Source organism: Haemorhous mexicanus, chromosome 3 (assembly GCF_027477595.1).
Source record: "Haemorhous mexicanus isolate bHaeMex1 chromosome 3, bHaeMex1.pri, whole genome shotgun sequence".
NCBI classification, from domain to species: domain Eukaryota; kingdom Metazoa; phylum Chordata; class Aves; order Passeriformes; family Fringillidae; genus Haemorhous; species Haemorhous mexicanus.
The window spans coordinates 34,234,412-34,248,488 of NC_082343.1; the positions used below are offsets into that span (position 1 = coordinate 34,234,412).

General features: G+C 51.2%; 2 protein-coding genes across 4 annotated transcripts in view; one reads left to right on the forward strand and one right to left on the reverse strand.

Moving 5' to 3' along the window:
- Positions 1 to 1,095: 1,095 nt before the first annotated feature.
- POLH (DNA polymerase eta) lies at positions 1,096 to 10,692 on the reverse strand. 2 transcript variants are annotated; one of them, XM_059841286.1, is made up of 10 exons: positions 10,325 to 10,692; positions 10,092 to 10,226; positions 9,758 to 9,999; positions 9,329 to 9,498; positions 6,040 to 6,143; positions 5,083 to 5,202; positions 4,344 to 4,467; positions 3,646 to 3,711; positions 2,833 to 2,996; positions 1,096 to 2,050 (listed from the first exon to the last, which is right to left on the reverse strand). In XM_059841286.1, exons 1-10 carry the CDS (start codon positions 10,690 to 10,692, stop codon positions 1,192 to 1,194), a joined length of 2,352 nt encoding a protein of 783 aa, XP_059697269.1. In that variant the 3' UTR covers positions 1,096 to 1,191. The 2 variants fall into 2 exon arrangements, with proteins under 2 accessions (XP_059697269.1, XP_059697270.1); XM_059841287.1 differs by having other exon boundaries at positions 10,321 to 10,457.
- A 44-nt stretch (positions 10,693 to 10,736) lies between these two features.
- XPO5 (exportin 5) overlaps positions 10,737 to 14,077 on the forward strand; it is a 29,609-nt gene continuing 26,268 nt past the window's right edge. For both annotated transcript variants that reach the window (XM_059841285.1, XM_059841284.1), the window contains exons 1-5: positions 10,737 to 10,872; positions 11,117 to 11,238; positions 11,871 to 11,943; positions 12,511 to 12,648; positions 12,955 to 13,137. In XM_059841285.1, the coding sequence (XP_059697268.1) occupies positions 10,768 to 10,872; positions 11,117 to 11,238; positions 11,871 to 11,943; positions 12,511 to 12,648; positions 12,955 to 13,137 (621 nt within the window). In that variant the 5' untranslated portion in view covers positions 10,737 to 10,767. The remainder of the gene's footprint in view (positions 10,873 to 11,116; positions 11,239 to 11,870; positions 11,944 to 12,510; positions 12,649 to 12,954; positions 13,138 to 14,077) is intronic.

The following is a 14,077-nucleotide window of genomic DNA, read 5'->3' on the forward strand; positions in this document are numbered from 1 at the left end:
TGGCACATTCTACCCCCCCCCCCCCGCCCAAAGAGCCACGTTCAAATTATTGGCAGTAGAGCTTCTGGCAGGCTCCAGGCAGCTCGCAGTGTAGCAGAGCTGAGCCCTGCCAGGCAGCTCTCTTGCCGTGAGGCCAGTCTCACCCTCTCCCCCCAGTGCCTGCTTGTCCCCTCCATGATACTCTGCTTTGTTGGCTGTTGTAATCTGTGGAGCTTTGGAGTGGCCACTGTGCTGTGGTCTGTGGCTAAAGGAGCTGAACAAGTCATTTGGCAGAGCCCAGTCAGAACAGGTCAGCAAGTTGTATCTAGTATCACTCAGAGTCTGGGAAGGAGGAAAAATGTGGTTATGCACTCTACAACAAACAAAAGCTTTCAGTGTTCTTTGTGACTCTTGGCATGTTTTCTATTCCTTCTAGTGAGGGCTCTAACAGTAGACTGTTTATGTGTCAATAGCAATTATTATGAATTAGTGCAGAGTTTTCAAAGAGCCCACCAATAATATGCCTATGCAGCTACTGCTTTCTTAAATCTTTTATGACAGGAATAGTCTTTCTTGTGTACTCCTGAGCTGCTGATAAGCATAATGCAATGGACTGCTACACAGAGGGAATTATTAAACCATCTATAACATAAATCCTGGGGTGTGGGAAGGAGGGAATAAAAATCATTGTCTTCCAGGTGGAGGGGAGAAGGAACAACTGGGTTAAGCTACCACATATAAATTAAACAGTAAGGGCAAGGCCTGCAACTACAGCTAGAGTAGAACCACGAGTTGAAGGTTTTATACAGAGTGATTAGACAGGGGTTCAAGCCAAGGCTTAGCTGGAGATTCCCTGGGATAAGCTGCTGCACTTACAGTAGCTGCTTTTATAGGAGGAACAGAATTACTGAGCAGTGATGGCATGCAAATAGCTATGGTAAGAGGTGTAGGTGAGAGTACTATGCAGCTTCTAGTAGCACCAGGCAGGCAGAGGTAGACTTAGCTGCCACCAGCTAAACAGGCTATATCTACACAATTCATGAGTTCCAGTTCCTCTTAGACTTGGGGTGAAGATAATTTACTAGTCTTTTTGGCATTAAAACCTGACAGGCAGTATAAAAACTTTTAACTGTATTTAAAAGCACTGGTTCTTTAAAAACACTGATTATTTAAAAATACCGATTATTTAAAAACACCCAGTGTGGCTGAGAGTTAAGGAGGTAAGGGCTTAAAGAAAAAATCTAAAGTTCTTGTCACACCTTCTTTGGGTCGTTTTGTATTAGATCCTGCTGGAGTCTTGGGCTTGTTCTTTGCCTTGGCAGGAGACCTGGAAGCCACAGCCTTTGCATTGGGAACTGCTTCTGGAGCCATGGGAGGGCTGGGCTCCAGGAAAGAGCTTTGCAGCTCCAGAGCAAAGTGGTAGTCCATGTGCTCTGGGAACTCCCACACCAGCACGAGCTGGCCACACTTCTCACAGTGCTGCTGGTCCCCTGGAGAGGCAGGAGGCAGCAGGGTGAGCTCAGGAGAGGGTGGCAAATTCTGCTCATTTCCCTCCACAGCTGGCTGTAATTTCAGAAGGGTCCTGGAGCTGGGTGGTGTTTGGGTAGCATCTGATGGCAACTTCTCCCGGCGAAGCCTCTTGTAGAGAGAAGTAGGGCTGGCATCACTGGGATCTTGCTTCACAGGGGACTCCAGGTCACACTGTACAGAGGCAAGTCCAACAGGCAAGCCAACAGCAGCTCTCTCTTGGTGCTCTGGGGAGCTGGGCACAGCTGGCTCTGCAGTGGCAGCAGTGGGCAAGCTGGCTGCTGCCGCTGCCTGTGACAGCTGCCGTTCTGCTGCCTTTTGGAAGAATGACTCAATAGCACTAGCTGGCTTCTGCCGAAGCTCTTTGCTCGGGCTCCTAAAGAACTTGACCCCGGCCCTCCCACAAGACGTGGAGTTCTGGCTGGTGGTGGCAGTGCCATCAGGCTGGGCATCCCCCGTCAGGAAGGTGGCAATGCCTGTAGAGAGAGTGACAGGCTCCGAGAACTTGCTTGCTGAGAGTTGCAGTGAAATCAGCGGTGGAGACCTGCAAAGGACAGACCAACATCAGCTCAAACACCAGCCTGGAAAGCAAGAAATCTTTTGAGGTAAGACTTTAAACAACACAAAACATTCACAGACAGGTGAATTGTAGTATCTGGCAAGGGTTGGGACAGATGTTTGCTCTGACAAAGTTAGTATTGCTACCTCCAGAACAGACATAGCAGGCTGTGCTGGGCAAAGCAGAACCCCTCTTTCCAAAGCAGCAATTCCCAAAGGAAGGGCATTGGAGCAGGAGCAGCCAACTGCCAGCCTGGACTTTCAGTCCACTACAGGCTGAAGCTGCTGTGAGATGAGAGCACACTAAAGGAGCAGCAGCCTTGTCAGAGTTTAACAGACAGGACCTTCTTGCCTTCGCTGCAGAGCAGAAAGAAGGAAGAAAATGCTGAAGGAGTTGCATACTTTCATTTTTCTTCCTGCCCAAATGGCTTCCTCACAAAAAGCTTTGTCCTTAGGGTAGAACAACAAGGCTTAGCTAATTTCTTCAGCGCAGCAGGGCCATGACAGCCTGACTTCAGCTGGACAAACCCCAGCCAGTGGCAATCCTAACTCCAAGTCCAGAAGTGTCTTACCAGTTGTGGGGCTCAGAAGAAGCCAGGCTGTCCTACTGCTAAAAGGTCTCTGCACTCTACTGTGAGGGTGCTGGGAATCACTTTTCCTGCCACTCAAATTAACTTGAGTTCCTCCCCAATAGGTCTCTGGCTCGTCCAGTACCTCCCACATCAGAACCAGTCCTGACAGAGGTGACCCACTTTGCCCCACACTCACCATGCTGCCTGGTGAGCCCCAGCCACGTTGCAGGTTTGGATGAGGGTGAAGGCGTCGTTGCACATTTTCTGTGCATCATAGCGGGAGAGGGCACACAGGCGTGACACGCGGGTGTCCCCTTGCTGGCGGATCACCACCATCAGCTGCCGGGCCACGCGGTGGTTCTGCCGGGAGAGTAGAGCTGTGTTTCCAGCGACTCCTGCAGGAGGGGGCAGGTACAGCCGAGGGGACCGTTCCCTGCGGGGAGCCCTGCCCAGCCCCCCATCCCCCTGCCATTTCCCGACGGTGGGGTGGGACATGTCCAGCCCAGCCTGATTGCCAAGGGATGGGATACACAAGTGCTTGCACAGCTGTGCCACACAGGATGGGAAGCAACTAGTCTTTGCTTTCCCTCAAAGGCAGCTCCATAGTTTTCTTGGCCCTGCTGCAGTGCAAAAGCTGGTGGATTGCTCCCACCCTGGCCAGCAGCCTCCCGTCAGATAGGAGCACAGCGCTCCCTCTCGCAGCCCACGGGCACACCTGTGTCAGCAAAGGGCTTGCAAAGGAGCAGCAGTGCAGCAGAAGGTGCAGTGGCTTTCAGATCCCTGCATCCTAAAGCATGGGACAAGGACTGTTCTTAACCCTGCAGTGTTCTGGGGCAAAACCATGGTGCCTGGCCATGCTCCTGCACACCTCTCTTCTTGGGACACCTCAGCACACAGGCACACATCTGTGGGTGAGATTTCCTCCCCTCCCACATACCACCCTCAGCCTCCTGCAAACCACTCATGGTGCAAATGTGCCTCCATGTGTCCCTGTGCCTCCCCTCCTTACCTGGCTCCTGTCCTTGTTCAGTCTGGACTCCAGTTCCAAGGCCAGCTGCAGGAGCCAGTGCTGCACCTGGACAAGGCAGGGGTAACAGACAGGTTGGGCCTCTGCTCACAGCAGTACCACAGTACAAGGGAAATGCTGGTGGGGGATCGGACTGGAATGAACAGACTATTGTAAGGCCCCATATCTGTACTAGACCTTGAGAAATCAGTCCAGCTGAGATTCAACACTGCAAGCAAGGACATTATAGATACCATACAAGCCCTGCATTCCTACTAGACTTTGCCAGGTTATCTAGGTTCCCTGTCCTGGATTTCTTCCATCTTCCTACAGCTCAGTGGGAACTGTACCCCACCTGTTAGCTAAAGTGCATCCTGCCTCTTTCTTTGGGCTAGTACCTTCCTTCTTGCAACCATGCTCTTGAAGCTGGGCACTGAGAATAACTTTCAAACAGCACAGGCCCAGTTTTGCTCATGGAAATTACAACCAGGATGGACCTCTTTGTGCAGGAGTTTGTCAATGCATTTCTGCCAACAGGGACTTCCAAAGCTCAAACCACCTTCTCCCACTGAGCCTCTAGTCTGAGTTTCAGGGCAAAATTGTGCAGAAAAGCAGCAGTTTTGCAAGCTAGTCTTTTTTCAGTATTCTTATCTTCCCCAGTGTGAAAGCCAAGCCTTATGCTAGATGTAGGCTTCTCCTACCGCGTTCTGTGTGCTCAGGGCTGACTTCCCAGGGAAATTCTTGCTGCAGCCAATAGACTGGGGCAGATAGCGGTTTTTGACAGGTTCCTCTTCAATTCCTCTGCACAAGTCATAAAGCCAAGACCTGAAAGCCACAGGGAAGGCATGAGGTTAAGGCAGCTACAGACAGGCAGGCATCACTAGGCAGCATGTCAGTCTCCTGCTGAGCCCTGCTTTAAACTCAGTGCAAGCTGTGACTGTCTCTCATCCTCCACTCTACAGTCACAGCCACAGCTGAACAAGCAGGATTCCTTCAGGCCACAACTGCCTGTAAGTACAACTCCTCCCCTCTTCTCCTGAAGTGGCAACAGTTCACCAGTCTGCAGAGCTGTCCAACCATTGTTCTGGGCCCAGAAGTTGCATTTCTGGCTCCAACCTAGCCTTGTAATTTCCTCAATGATGAGACTGTCAAGACTGCCTCTTTCCAGCCTGCAGAGAACCAGCCCTTTGACCCCATCCTTGGATGCTGCAGAGGAAGGCTGAGGCACTGGCTGACAAGCAAAATATTATTCTGGGGAGGGTGCCTGGGAGCAGGCAAGACTGGAAACCTGCTGTGGGCCCAACAGATCAATGCTTCACAAAGGTGTCACTGAAGTTTTGCCTTCCAACCTTCCTAATCACAGCAGAACAAGGTTCTGTGACTGACAGGAAGTCTCAATTCCTGCCAAGAGCCAAGTTGTGGTGAGTGGTTCATCATTACCCGGTTTTGTCTCCAAAATGTGTCTGGAGCTCAGTCTCACTGAACTGTGTCAGCTCCCCGATGTACTCTACTCCCAGGATGTCTGTGATAGCAGTGCCAAGCTTGCCTCCCAGGTTACGGCTACGGCAGAGAAACAAAGAAAAACCACAGATGAACCATCATGTGGAGACTGTGACAAGTCTCGTTGCAGCAGCTGTTCCTAGATAAGGACAACTAGAAGCTGCTAGGAACTAGCAGGACAAAAGGAACACCTGGCACCAGGCTCTTTGCTCATAGTTAAAGGACACATAGGAGTTGATGTAGGAACTGCTCCTTAGGTCCCCCAATTTTAGTGCTTCTCCCTCAGCTCCATCTGATCCCAAACCATGCTCTGAAGAATGCCTCACATACAGCTTCCTTCTTCCTACCATAGACAGGACCCTTTCCCACACACATCCCTCTCCATCCCTTGCAAGACACTGAAAGCAGAGAGCAGCAGTGCAGGTCTGGAGAGCAGGATTAGGGACACATTCCTCTGGAGCAGCAGTGCTGGTAACACTTCCCTACACCAGGAAAAGTACTTGTGCACAGTGTGGATGCTCAAAAGCAAACCACATCTGCTCTCTGTGAGGAGAGCTGTCAGTCACACTGGGGAACAGCTATGGCCTCCTTGCTCACAGTTGCTTCTGCCTAACACCTATGCACCCCAGCAGACATCCTGAACACAGCCTTACCCTGGGAAAGGATGCCCACAGGCTGCTAGTGGGCTTTTGGATTATGGTCCCTTCACCAGCAGGGCTCTACTTCCCAAGCACACTCCCCCTGAACTGTCACTCACAGTCACTGGCAGGATTCCCTCTGTTTGTTGAAAGCATTGACAAGCAGTTACTGTGGAGCTGAGAGCCTCTGCTGGCTGCTCTCAGTGAGCTCATATGGATGTGCTGAGGTGGCCAGCAGCAGCAGCTCCCTGGTACTTACATGCTGCTGACAGGCAGTTGGCTGAAGAGCTGCGGCACAAATCGTGCAGACACCAGTGTCTGCCGGTTGGGCTTGTTTAACCCACAGGCCAGTTTTGCCAGTGTCTGTAACACAGAGGAGGGTGGAAACTGTTATTATACACTGTGCACTGCCTAATGTGACTCTACCTAACAGCTTGTGCTGCATCCCCTCTAAGAGCTGCCTTTGGAATAGCTGCAAGGAATATGTACAGGGTGCACCACTGCTTACTCTTAGGCAGTATCCACCTCAGGATTTGACATGCATTGACTCAGCACTCTGAAAGCAAAGATGCTTCCAGGCTTTAGTTCTGGGAACTGCTGGACTCCTGCTCCAGGCAGATAAAGATCTTTCATCTGTTGTGGTTTCTATAGCTTTCCATCAGGCAAGCACACTAGAACTTCCACAGCATGCCCATAGTCCTCCCCCAGGCTATGTCTCTCACTATGCCTTTTTCCTTCACTTTCTGTCTTGCTTTTTCTCAATGTCACTATTTTAATCTTCTCTCTGTGAGGTCTGCAACAGCATAGTGCTGCAAAAGGAAACCTTTAAAATGCAGAATTGCGAACCTGGAAGGCATGTTCTCCTATACAACTTCCCTTCCCACTCTAAGCTACCACAGGGTCAAAAATACACAGCTGGAAGTACATTTAGCTGGGTGTTTGAGGTTTTATTGAACAACTCTAATAACTTTCTCTTTCAGTGCTTTGCCACACATCCTGTAACTAAGCAAAATTTCTTGCCTGCCTATAGAGCTATGACCTTTATTAATAGCCCATTTTACAGGCTTACATCCATTTGAAATCACTTCTAGACAAAGTAGATCCCTCTTCAGATGTCCAATCATTGTTTTCCTTGTCTGGCTGGAAACTTCCAAGTTTACCCACCCCATAACACGATGTGCTGCAAGCAAAACCAATCACTGAGACTTCATGGGGAGAAATCATTTACTTTTCCTGACACCTTCTGTAAACTGCACATGCTGAAACAGGATTTGGCATTTCTACAAGAGCACTTATATTACTGACTCATCCTGCTGCTTGTCCACAACAACTCCAGGCTACTTCCTGACTTACTGTGGCTCAGCCAAATCCTGCTGGTTGCTTTTTTTCTATAAACCACAAAAACAGTCAATGAGCATAGGAGGAGCATAAAAAGCGCTGTTTGGTGATTTCAGACTGAATCTAAGCTTTTTCAAGCTCAGAATTTTCAACTCTAATTTCATCTCAGAACTTTCACAGCCCAGGCCCTGAGCCCCTTCTGTGCCACACCTGAATTCATACAGCTGTTCCCTCTCTGTAGGCTTCAGTGAAAATACTGGCTCTTAGCAGACCTTGAACAGATTCCCCCCAGGATTCCACTCTGAACATCCCAATTTGAAGGCACCGCACTGAACAAAATCATTATGGAAAACAGTAATGTTTTCTTCAGCTACATGCATGCCCTTCACACAACTTCAGCCATGTTGTCTGCTACAGTGTCATCACGAGGTTACCCAGCTCAGGATGAGGTGTGTTAGAAACCTCCCATCTGTAGTCTTTCCTGCACATTTGGCCACTTATGCTGTCAAGGAGGGCACATAAATGAATTGGCATGAGTGGTTCTTGAGAAAGCCATGCTGTTATCCTTCAGGTACTTCCAAATTTTTTGGTCTCATTCATCATCTGGGTTCCTGGTGCACTTTAACAAGGTACTTCATTGAGAAAAGCATTTCCTTGGGAGAGTTTTCTGTAGAAAAAAACAGAAGCATAAAGCAGGTAATCTCCACCTTGAGTTTCAGGCAACAGTTGTTGTAGCCTGAGAATGGTTTTTACTGACACAAATTCCCAGACACTCAACGGCAGAAGACCAGATTGGGGCACTGAGGTGAGCTGGGTTGCTTTTCCTCTTTCTGGTGAGTCAGTATTTACCCTGCTGGCCATGGGGATTTGGGTGATGCTCAGCCAGCTGCTACGAGCGGCCACATTAGCTCTTGGTGCATGACAGCAGCTGCAGAAACAAACAGACTTTGCTGACTTTGATGCTGTAGCTACAGAGGGTTTCCTGCTGGGTGGAAGGCAGGCTGGTTTGCTGAGAGCACCTCTTGTTCTGCAGAAAAGGTTTGTACCCACCAGGGTGAGCTGGCTGTGGAATCATAGCACAGTGTTCTGCACAGCCACAAGTATGCTGTGGTGATCTCTGCACTGTGCTTGCTGCTACAGATACACAGTTCTTCAGGGATAGCACAGTACATCACAATGTCCTTATTCTTTCAAAAAAAAAAAAAAAAAGCTGGCATAGAAAATGGAAACTGGGAGAAGCTGCTAGAAGTATCAGGGAAGTTCTCTGTTATTCCTGACTAAAGAAAGCAAAAAGGCAAATTGAACATAGCTTCCACTAGAAATTTCTACACCAGTGACGTTCCTCAGCTAGCTCATTTCTGCCTCACAATCTCTGCTAGTTTCAGACTAAGCCAGTGCAGAACCAGTTCAGATCCCTGTGTACAGCTGGCAGTAGTACCATATGTTTCTGCAGCAGTAATTGAAATATATCTTCCTTGAACTCCAGAGCATCCATTTAGTCTTCATTTTCTTTCTTTCTTTTTTTTTTCTTTAAGTCTTTAAGCTTGCCTTTATAAAGTCATTACTGTATAAATAAGCCCCTCTTCTGCAGAGCAAAAGGGATGTCTCAGCAAACCAGCCTGCATTTCACCCAGCAGGAAATCCTCTGTAGCTGCAGCATCAAAGTCCGTTTGCTTCTGCAGCTGCTGTCATGCACCAGGTGCTGCTGTGGCTGCTCTCAGCAGCTGGCTGAGCATCACCCAAATCCCCATGGCCAGCAGAGTACATACTGACTCACCAGAAAGAGGAAAAGCAACCCAGCTCACCTCAGCGCCCCAATCCAGTGTTCTTCTGCCACAGAGTATCTGGGAATTTGTGTCAGTGAAACTGGCTACAACTGTTGCCTGAAACTCAAGGTGAAGATTATCTGCTTTATGCTTGTGTTTTTTCTAAAGGAAACACTTCTGGAGGACTTAAACACCTTTTGTTCCTAATGAGATCACTCATGAGGGTACATCAAGAATCCAGGCAGTAAATGAGGGGATTGCTGACTGCCCAGGTCACAGCCCTGGGGAAACAACTCCTCCCATTTCCAGATGTCTTATAACTTCTCTGAAGGTGTAATCACACATGGTTGCATTCCCAATTTGGTTCGTCTTCTTGTAAGTAAAGGAGAGCATGTTCTGACGCTGCAGCCCAGAATAAATCAGGCTGATGTGTTATGCACATACCTTGTTGTGCGAGATGCCAGCTGAACACCTGAATCCAGTAGCTTCTTCTACTGCCGCCCTAATTTCTTCCACAATTACCGCGCCCATGGTCAGCTGCAGGTCAGGACAATCTGGGTTATCGAAAGACAGCGACGCCAGCCACTCGTCCAAACCACGCTGCCGCAGCTCCTCTAGAAAAGGGACACAAAAGGGATCTCAAAGGGACACGATAAGGCACTTCTTGCTGAGCCCAGCAAAGGGACCCGCAGCAGCCAGTCCCAGCCAGCAGCCGCAGGCTTCCGTAAGCGCATTCCAGCCACAGGGAGGAGAAGAGGCACTTTAAAAGCCATTCACTGCGGAAAACGCAGACCCCATGTACCACACTCTCGATTCGGGGGAGTCAGAGCAGGCGGAGTGGGCCCTTCCCGGGGGGCGGGGGTCGGTGCGTACCCTTCCCGCCGGGATCAGCTCGGTGCGTGCCCTTCCCGCCGGGATCGGGGCCGGGCTCTCCGGGCAGTCCCTGCACGAAGGTGCTGGACAGCAGCGCGGCCGACAGGGGGCGCCCGCGCAGCTCGCGCAGCCGGTGGCGCGCGCTGCCCGTCAGGTCCAGGTACGCCTCGTCGATACTCGCGCGCTCGATGGCGGCGAAGCGCGACAGCACCTGCATCACCTCCGCGCTGGCCTCCCGGTACCTGCCGGGCGGCGGGCACGGGCTCAGCCGCCGCCCCGCGCCACCAGGGAGGCCCGCGCCGCCGCCGCCGCCACCCTCGGCCCCCGCTCTCACCGTGTGAGGTCCGCCTTGCCCCGCGCCTGAGGCACCCGGGCCAGCGCCAGCTCGGGGCACAGCGCCCGCGCCTCCGACGCCCACATCCCGCGGGACACGCCGAAGGCGCGCGCCTCGTAGCTCACCGCGATGATCCTGCCAAGACACGGAGGTGAAGTGCAGGGCGGGCCCGGCCCCGCGGGGAGCGGGGTGGGACGAGGAGCCGGGGTCGCCAAGCCGGCTCGCCTACCTACCCGCCGCCCTGCCACTCGGTGTACTGCACCACGGCGCAAGGGCGGCCGCGCAGCTGCGGGTCGAGGCGCTGCTCCACCTGCATGAAGAAGCAGTCCATGTCTACCAGAGCCACCACGCGCTCCCGGCCCCGAGACATCCCGCCGCCGCCACCGGCTCCCGCCCGACTGAGTGAATGATTGAATAACCGCCCGCTCTGTGGGGCGGAGAGCCCCGCCTCGGGCCGCCGCTTTGCGGCACCCGTACTTTCCGCGTGGGGCACGCCGGGAGCCGTAGTTCTCCAGGGTGCGGTGGGGCGTGCGCGTGTCCCCGCCGCGACGGTGCGCGGCGCCCGCGTTCTCCCTGGGTCCCCGTGTCCCCCAAGGCGCATGCGCGGAGCTGCGTCCCGGCCGCCCCGCTCGTCCCTCCCGTGGGTGGCCGGTGGCGCGCGCCCACCGCCTCCGCCATGTCCGCCGAGCAGGTGAGCGGCCTCTGCGAGCAGCTGGTGAAGGCGGTGACCGTCATCATGGACCCGGCGTCCACGCAGCGGTACCGCCTGGAGGCCCTCAAGGTACGGCCCGGTCGGGGAGGGAGGGCGCCGGGCTCCGGCCACGCGGGCGCCCCGTCCGCACGGCTCCGGGGCGGGCGAGAGCCTGGCTGGCCGGTCCCGGGCGTCCCGTGAAGTGCTGGGAGCCGTCAGCAGGCGGCGGGGGTCGGGCGGCCGCGTGTGCCCGGCGTGCTCCGCCAGGGATGGGGCTGCCACCTCCTGCCTCAGTGCGTAACTGCGTGTACGCGTCCCGGTCCTCCTCCCCTAGTTCTGCGAGGAGTTCAAGGAGAAGTGCCCCATCTGCGTGCCCTGCGGGCTGAAGTTGGCGGAGAAGACGCAGACGGCCATCGTCCGGCACTTCGGCCTGCAGATCCTGGAGCATGTGGTCAAGTAAGTCAGCTCGTCCCGTGCCGCCAAGCCTGGGAAGGGTCCCAGCCTGCCGCCACCCAGCTGTGGCGTGGGATCTGTGCCCATTCCGGCACCTCCCACCCCCAGGAGGCACTTTCAGGACGCAGGGAGCTTATTCTGTAGCAGAGGATAGTTGCCGTCCTGCTCTGGATTTCTTTCTTATTCTGTGAAAGAAGGAGAGGAGAGAATTGCTTTCAGGCAGGTTGGGAAGGTGAATTCACTGAGCTGTAAGACACGTTAACATCAAAAGATGAAAACAAGCACACTGGGTTACCAGTAAGTCTTTGCAGAGGTCTGTCAATGGCCTCCTGCTAACAAAGAGGCTTTGTATTAGTTCAGTTCTGAGATTCCTTTCTCTGCCGCCTCTACAGACCTGATGCTTTGTGCTTTTGCTGCTGCTTCTGGTGTCTGTTGACCTCGGTAGGGCATGCCCGTTTGCCAGCAGCAGTTTTAACTCAGCCCTTTTATTAAGGGATTGGGTGCTGGCAGAGGCAGGGAGCTGGTAGTGTCTCTAGTTTAGGTAAAGAAGCAATGGTTCCTTGAGAATCAAGTCAGAGATCAATGCAGATGTTTTGACTTGGTTTCTTTTTTGCTTGTTTGTTCATTTTTAACAGATACCGCTGGAACAATATGCCTCGCCTAGAAAAAGTTTATCTAAAGAACAATGTTATGGGCCTCATATCCAGTGTAAGTACCTGCTGACCCAGGCTGTTCTGAAATGTGAGAGCAAAAGTAAAAAATACTCCAGTTAATTAGCACAGAGGATCTGAATTCAGTTTTTCATTTCATTGCTTTTTCACTTTGCGTCCCTGGTTGTTTCAGCGCCTTTCTTTGTCTTGTCAGGTGAATAGCTATGTTACCTCACATGGCAGGAAGTTGTGAGGCTTGTATAACATATGTAAGGTACTTTTTATTTCTTAGGAGGAAATTCAGTAGCTACAAATGTTCTTATCCTTCGCACAAATACTAAAGCCATTATCTTAGTTGTGTTTTCTCGGTTGTTGTGATTGCTCTCGTGACCAAGTGACCTTCCTTTGAGGAGAATCCGTCTGGTTCCCAGAGTTTATTAGCTATGGACACTTGGGAGCATAGGAGTGTCATCTAAGGTAGCTGCAATGAAGAGCTGCCCAATGTTGTGTTTTGTTTTGGTTTTAGTTTCTGTGGTTTAGAATGTTGGCAAACACTGTTTCCCAGGTCGGAGTTACAAATGCCTGATGCTTGCTGTTTTGTGTAACTGTCCCCTTTCTGTCACAGGGAACTCAAAGTATCCTGGAGGAGGAAAGTCACATTAAGGATGTGCTGTCTCGCATTGTGGTGGAAATGATCAAGCGGGAATGGCCTCAGCACTGGCCCGACATGCTAAAGGAGCTGGATACCCTTTCAAAGCAAGGGGTATGAAACACAGCTGTCTGGTCTCTTTTGCTTGCTCTTAGTGTAGGGTTCGGTCTTCCATCATTCTGAGAAGAATCTAGCTTACTCATGGTCAAGTGAGACAGGCTGGTGATGGACTCAAAAATCCCTGTAAGATTAAGCTATCTTGAGATGACTAGTAGAGAGAATGCCATCCTGTTTTACTTTCTCAACATGAGACCTCTGTCTTCATGCATGCTTGCTTTTTTTCCACATCTTTGAGCTAGTCTCTAGAGATTTTAATGTTTGGACTGTGCTGATGGAGTGTATTTCACTTTGGGACATCAGGAAACTCAGACAGAACTGGTGATGTTCATCCTCCTACGTTTGGCAGAGGATGTGGTGACTTTTCAAACTCTACCTACCCAGAGGCGACGAGATATCCAGCAAACCCTCACCCAGAACATGGAAAAGATCTTCAGCTTCCTACTAACTGCCCTGCAGCAGAACGTCAACAAGTACAGACTCATGGTAAGAGTCTCCTTCCCTTGGGTTTAGTTTGTGCTGGAGGCATTAAAGAATTGGGATACAGCTTGCAAATTGTTGGGGAAGCAAGTGCAGAAACTGAAATCTGTTACTGCCACTCTGAGGTAGAGATCTGCTGTGGCCTGGGAAACTGGTGCCGATCAGAGAGGCTGAACACACAAGGCTGATAGCGATAGTGTTGATACTTTGATTTTGCTCGTGTAAATGGCTTGAGTGGATGCATATGCATCATCCATGCTGTTGCAACGTGTGCTGGCACTAGGAGTGTACAGCTTAGCAAAATGAAGGTGTGGTTGTGGCAGAAACAGGTAATTTGGGGTGGTTTATGTAACGCACAGTAATTAAGAGATGCCATCCAGGAATCCTGTCTGCTCTCTCATGCTGCAGTGCTACATTTGAGGTGATGCACCAAAATGCATGAGTTTCTGATGTGTCAACATGTTTCTGGGCCTCTGGTCCTTTTCTCGAAGAGCTCAAGTCAGGAAGCCCTTTTTTTTGCAAAGTTGCAATGAAGAATGCTCTTTCTATTTTTGTGTAAACAGACTTCTTTCCTGAATTCTTACCTAGAATCAGAGATATGCAAGTCAGTCACAGTGGATGATGAAGGGGAGTCTCTACTCCCGTCTATTCCTGTGAAAAGGAAGTGGATTTGAGAGTGAAGCGCAATCGAGAAGCCAAACTAGAAATGAGTTGCTTAGTCGTACCTCATTTTCTTTTTCTTCCATTAATTAAAATCCAGAGTTATACTAAATGTGAAACTGGGAAGCAATGAAAAACCCTTTTTCTACCTGCCTTCTGTACACCTTCCTGGCGCACTGTCAGGCTGAGCAACCCCCTGCCCTGTAGTGCAGCCAGTTTTCTGTGTTGTTCATGGTGATGGGAGGGTGACCCTTGTGTGTTTTGTAGTCTGGTTGAAATGCATTTC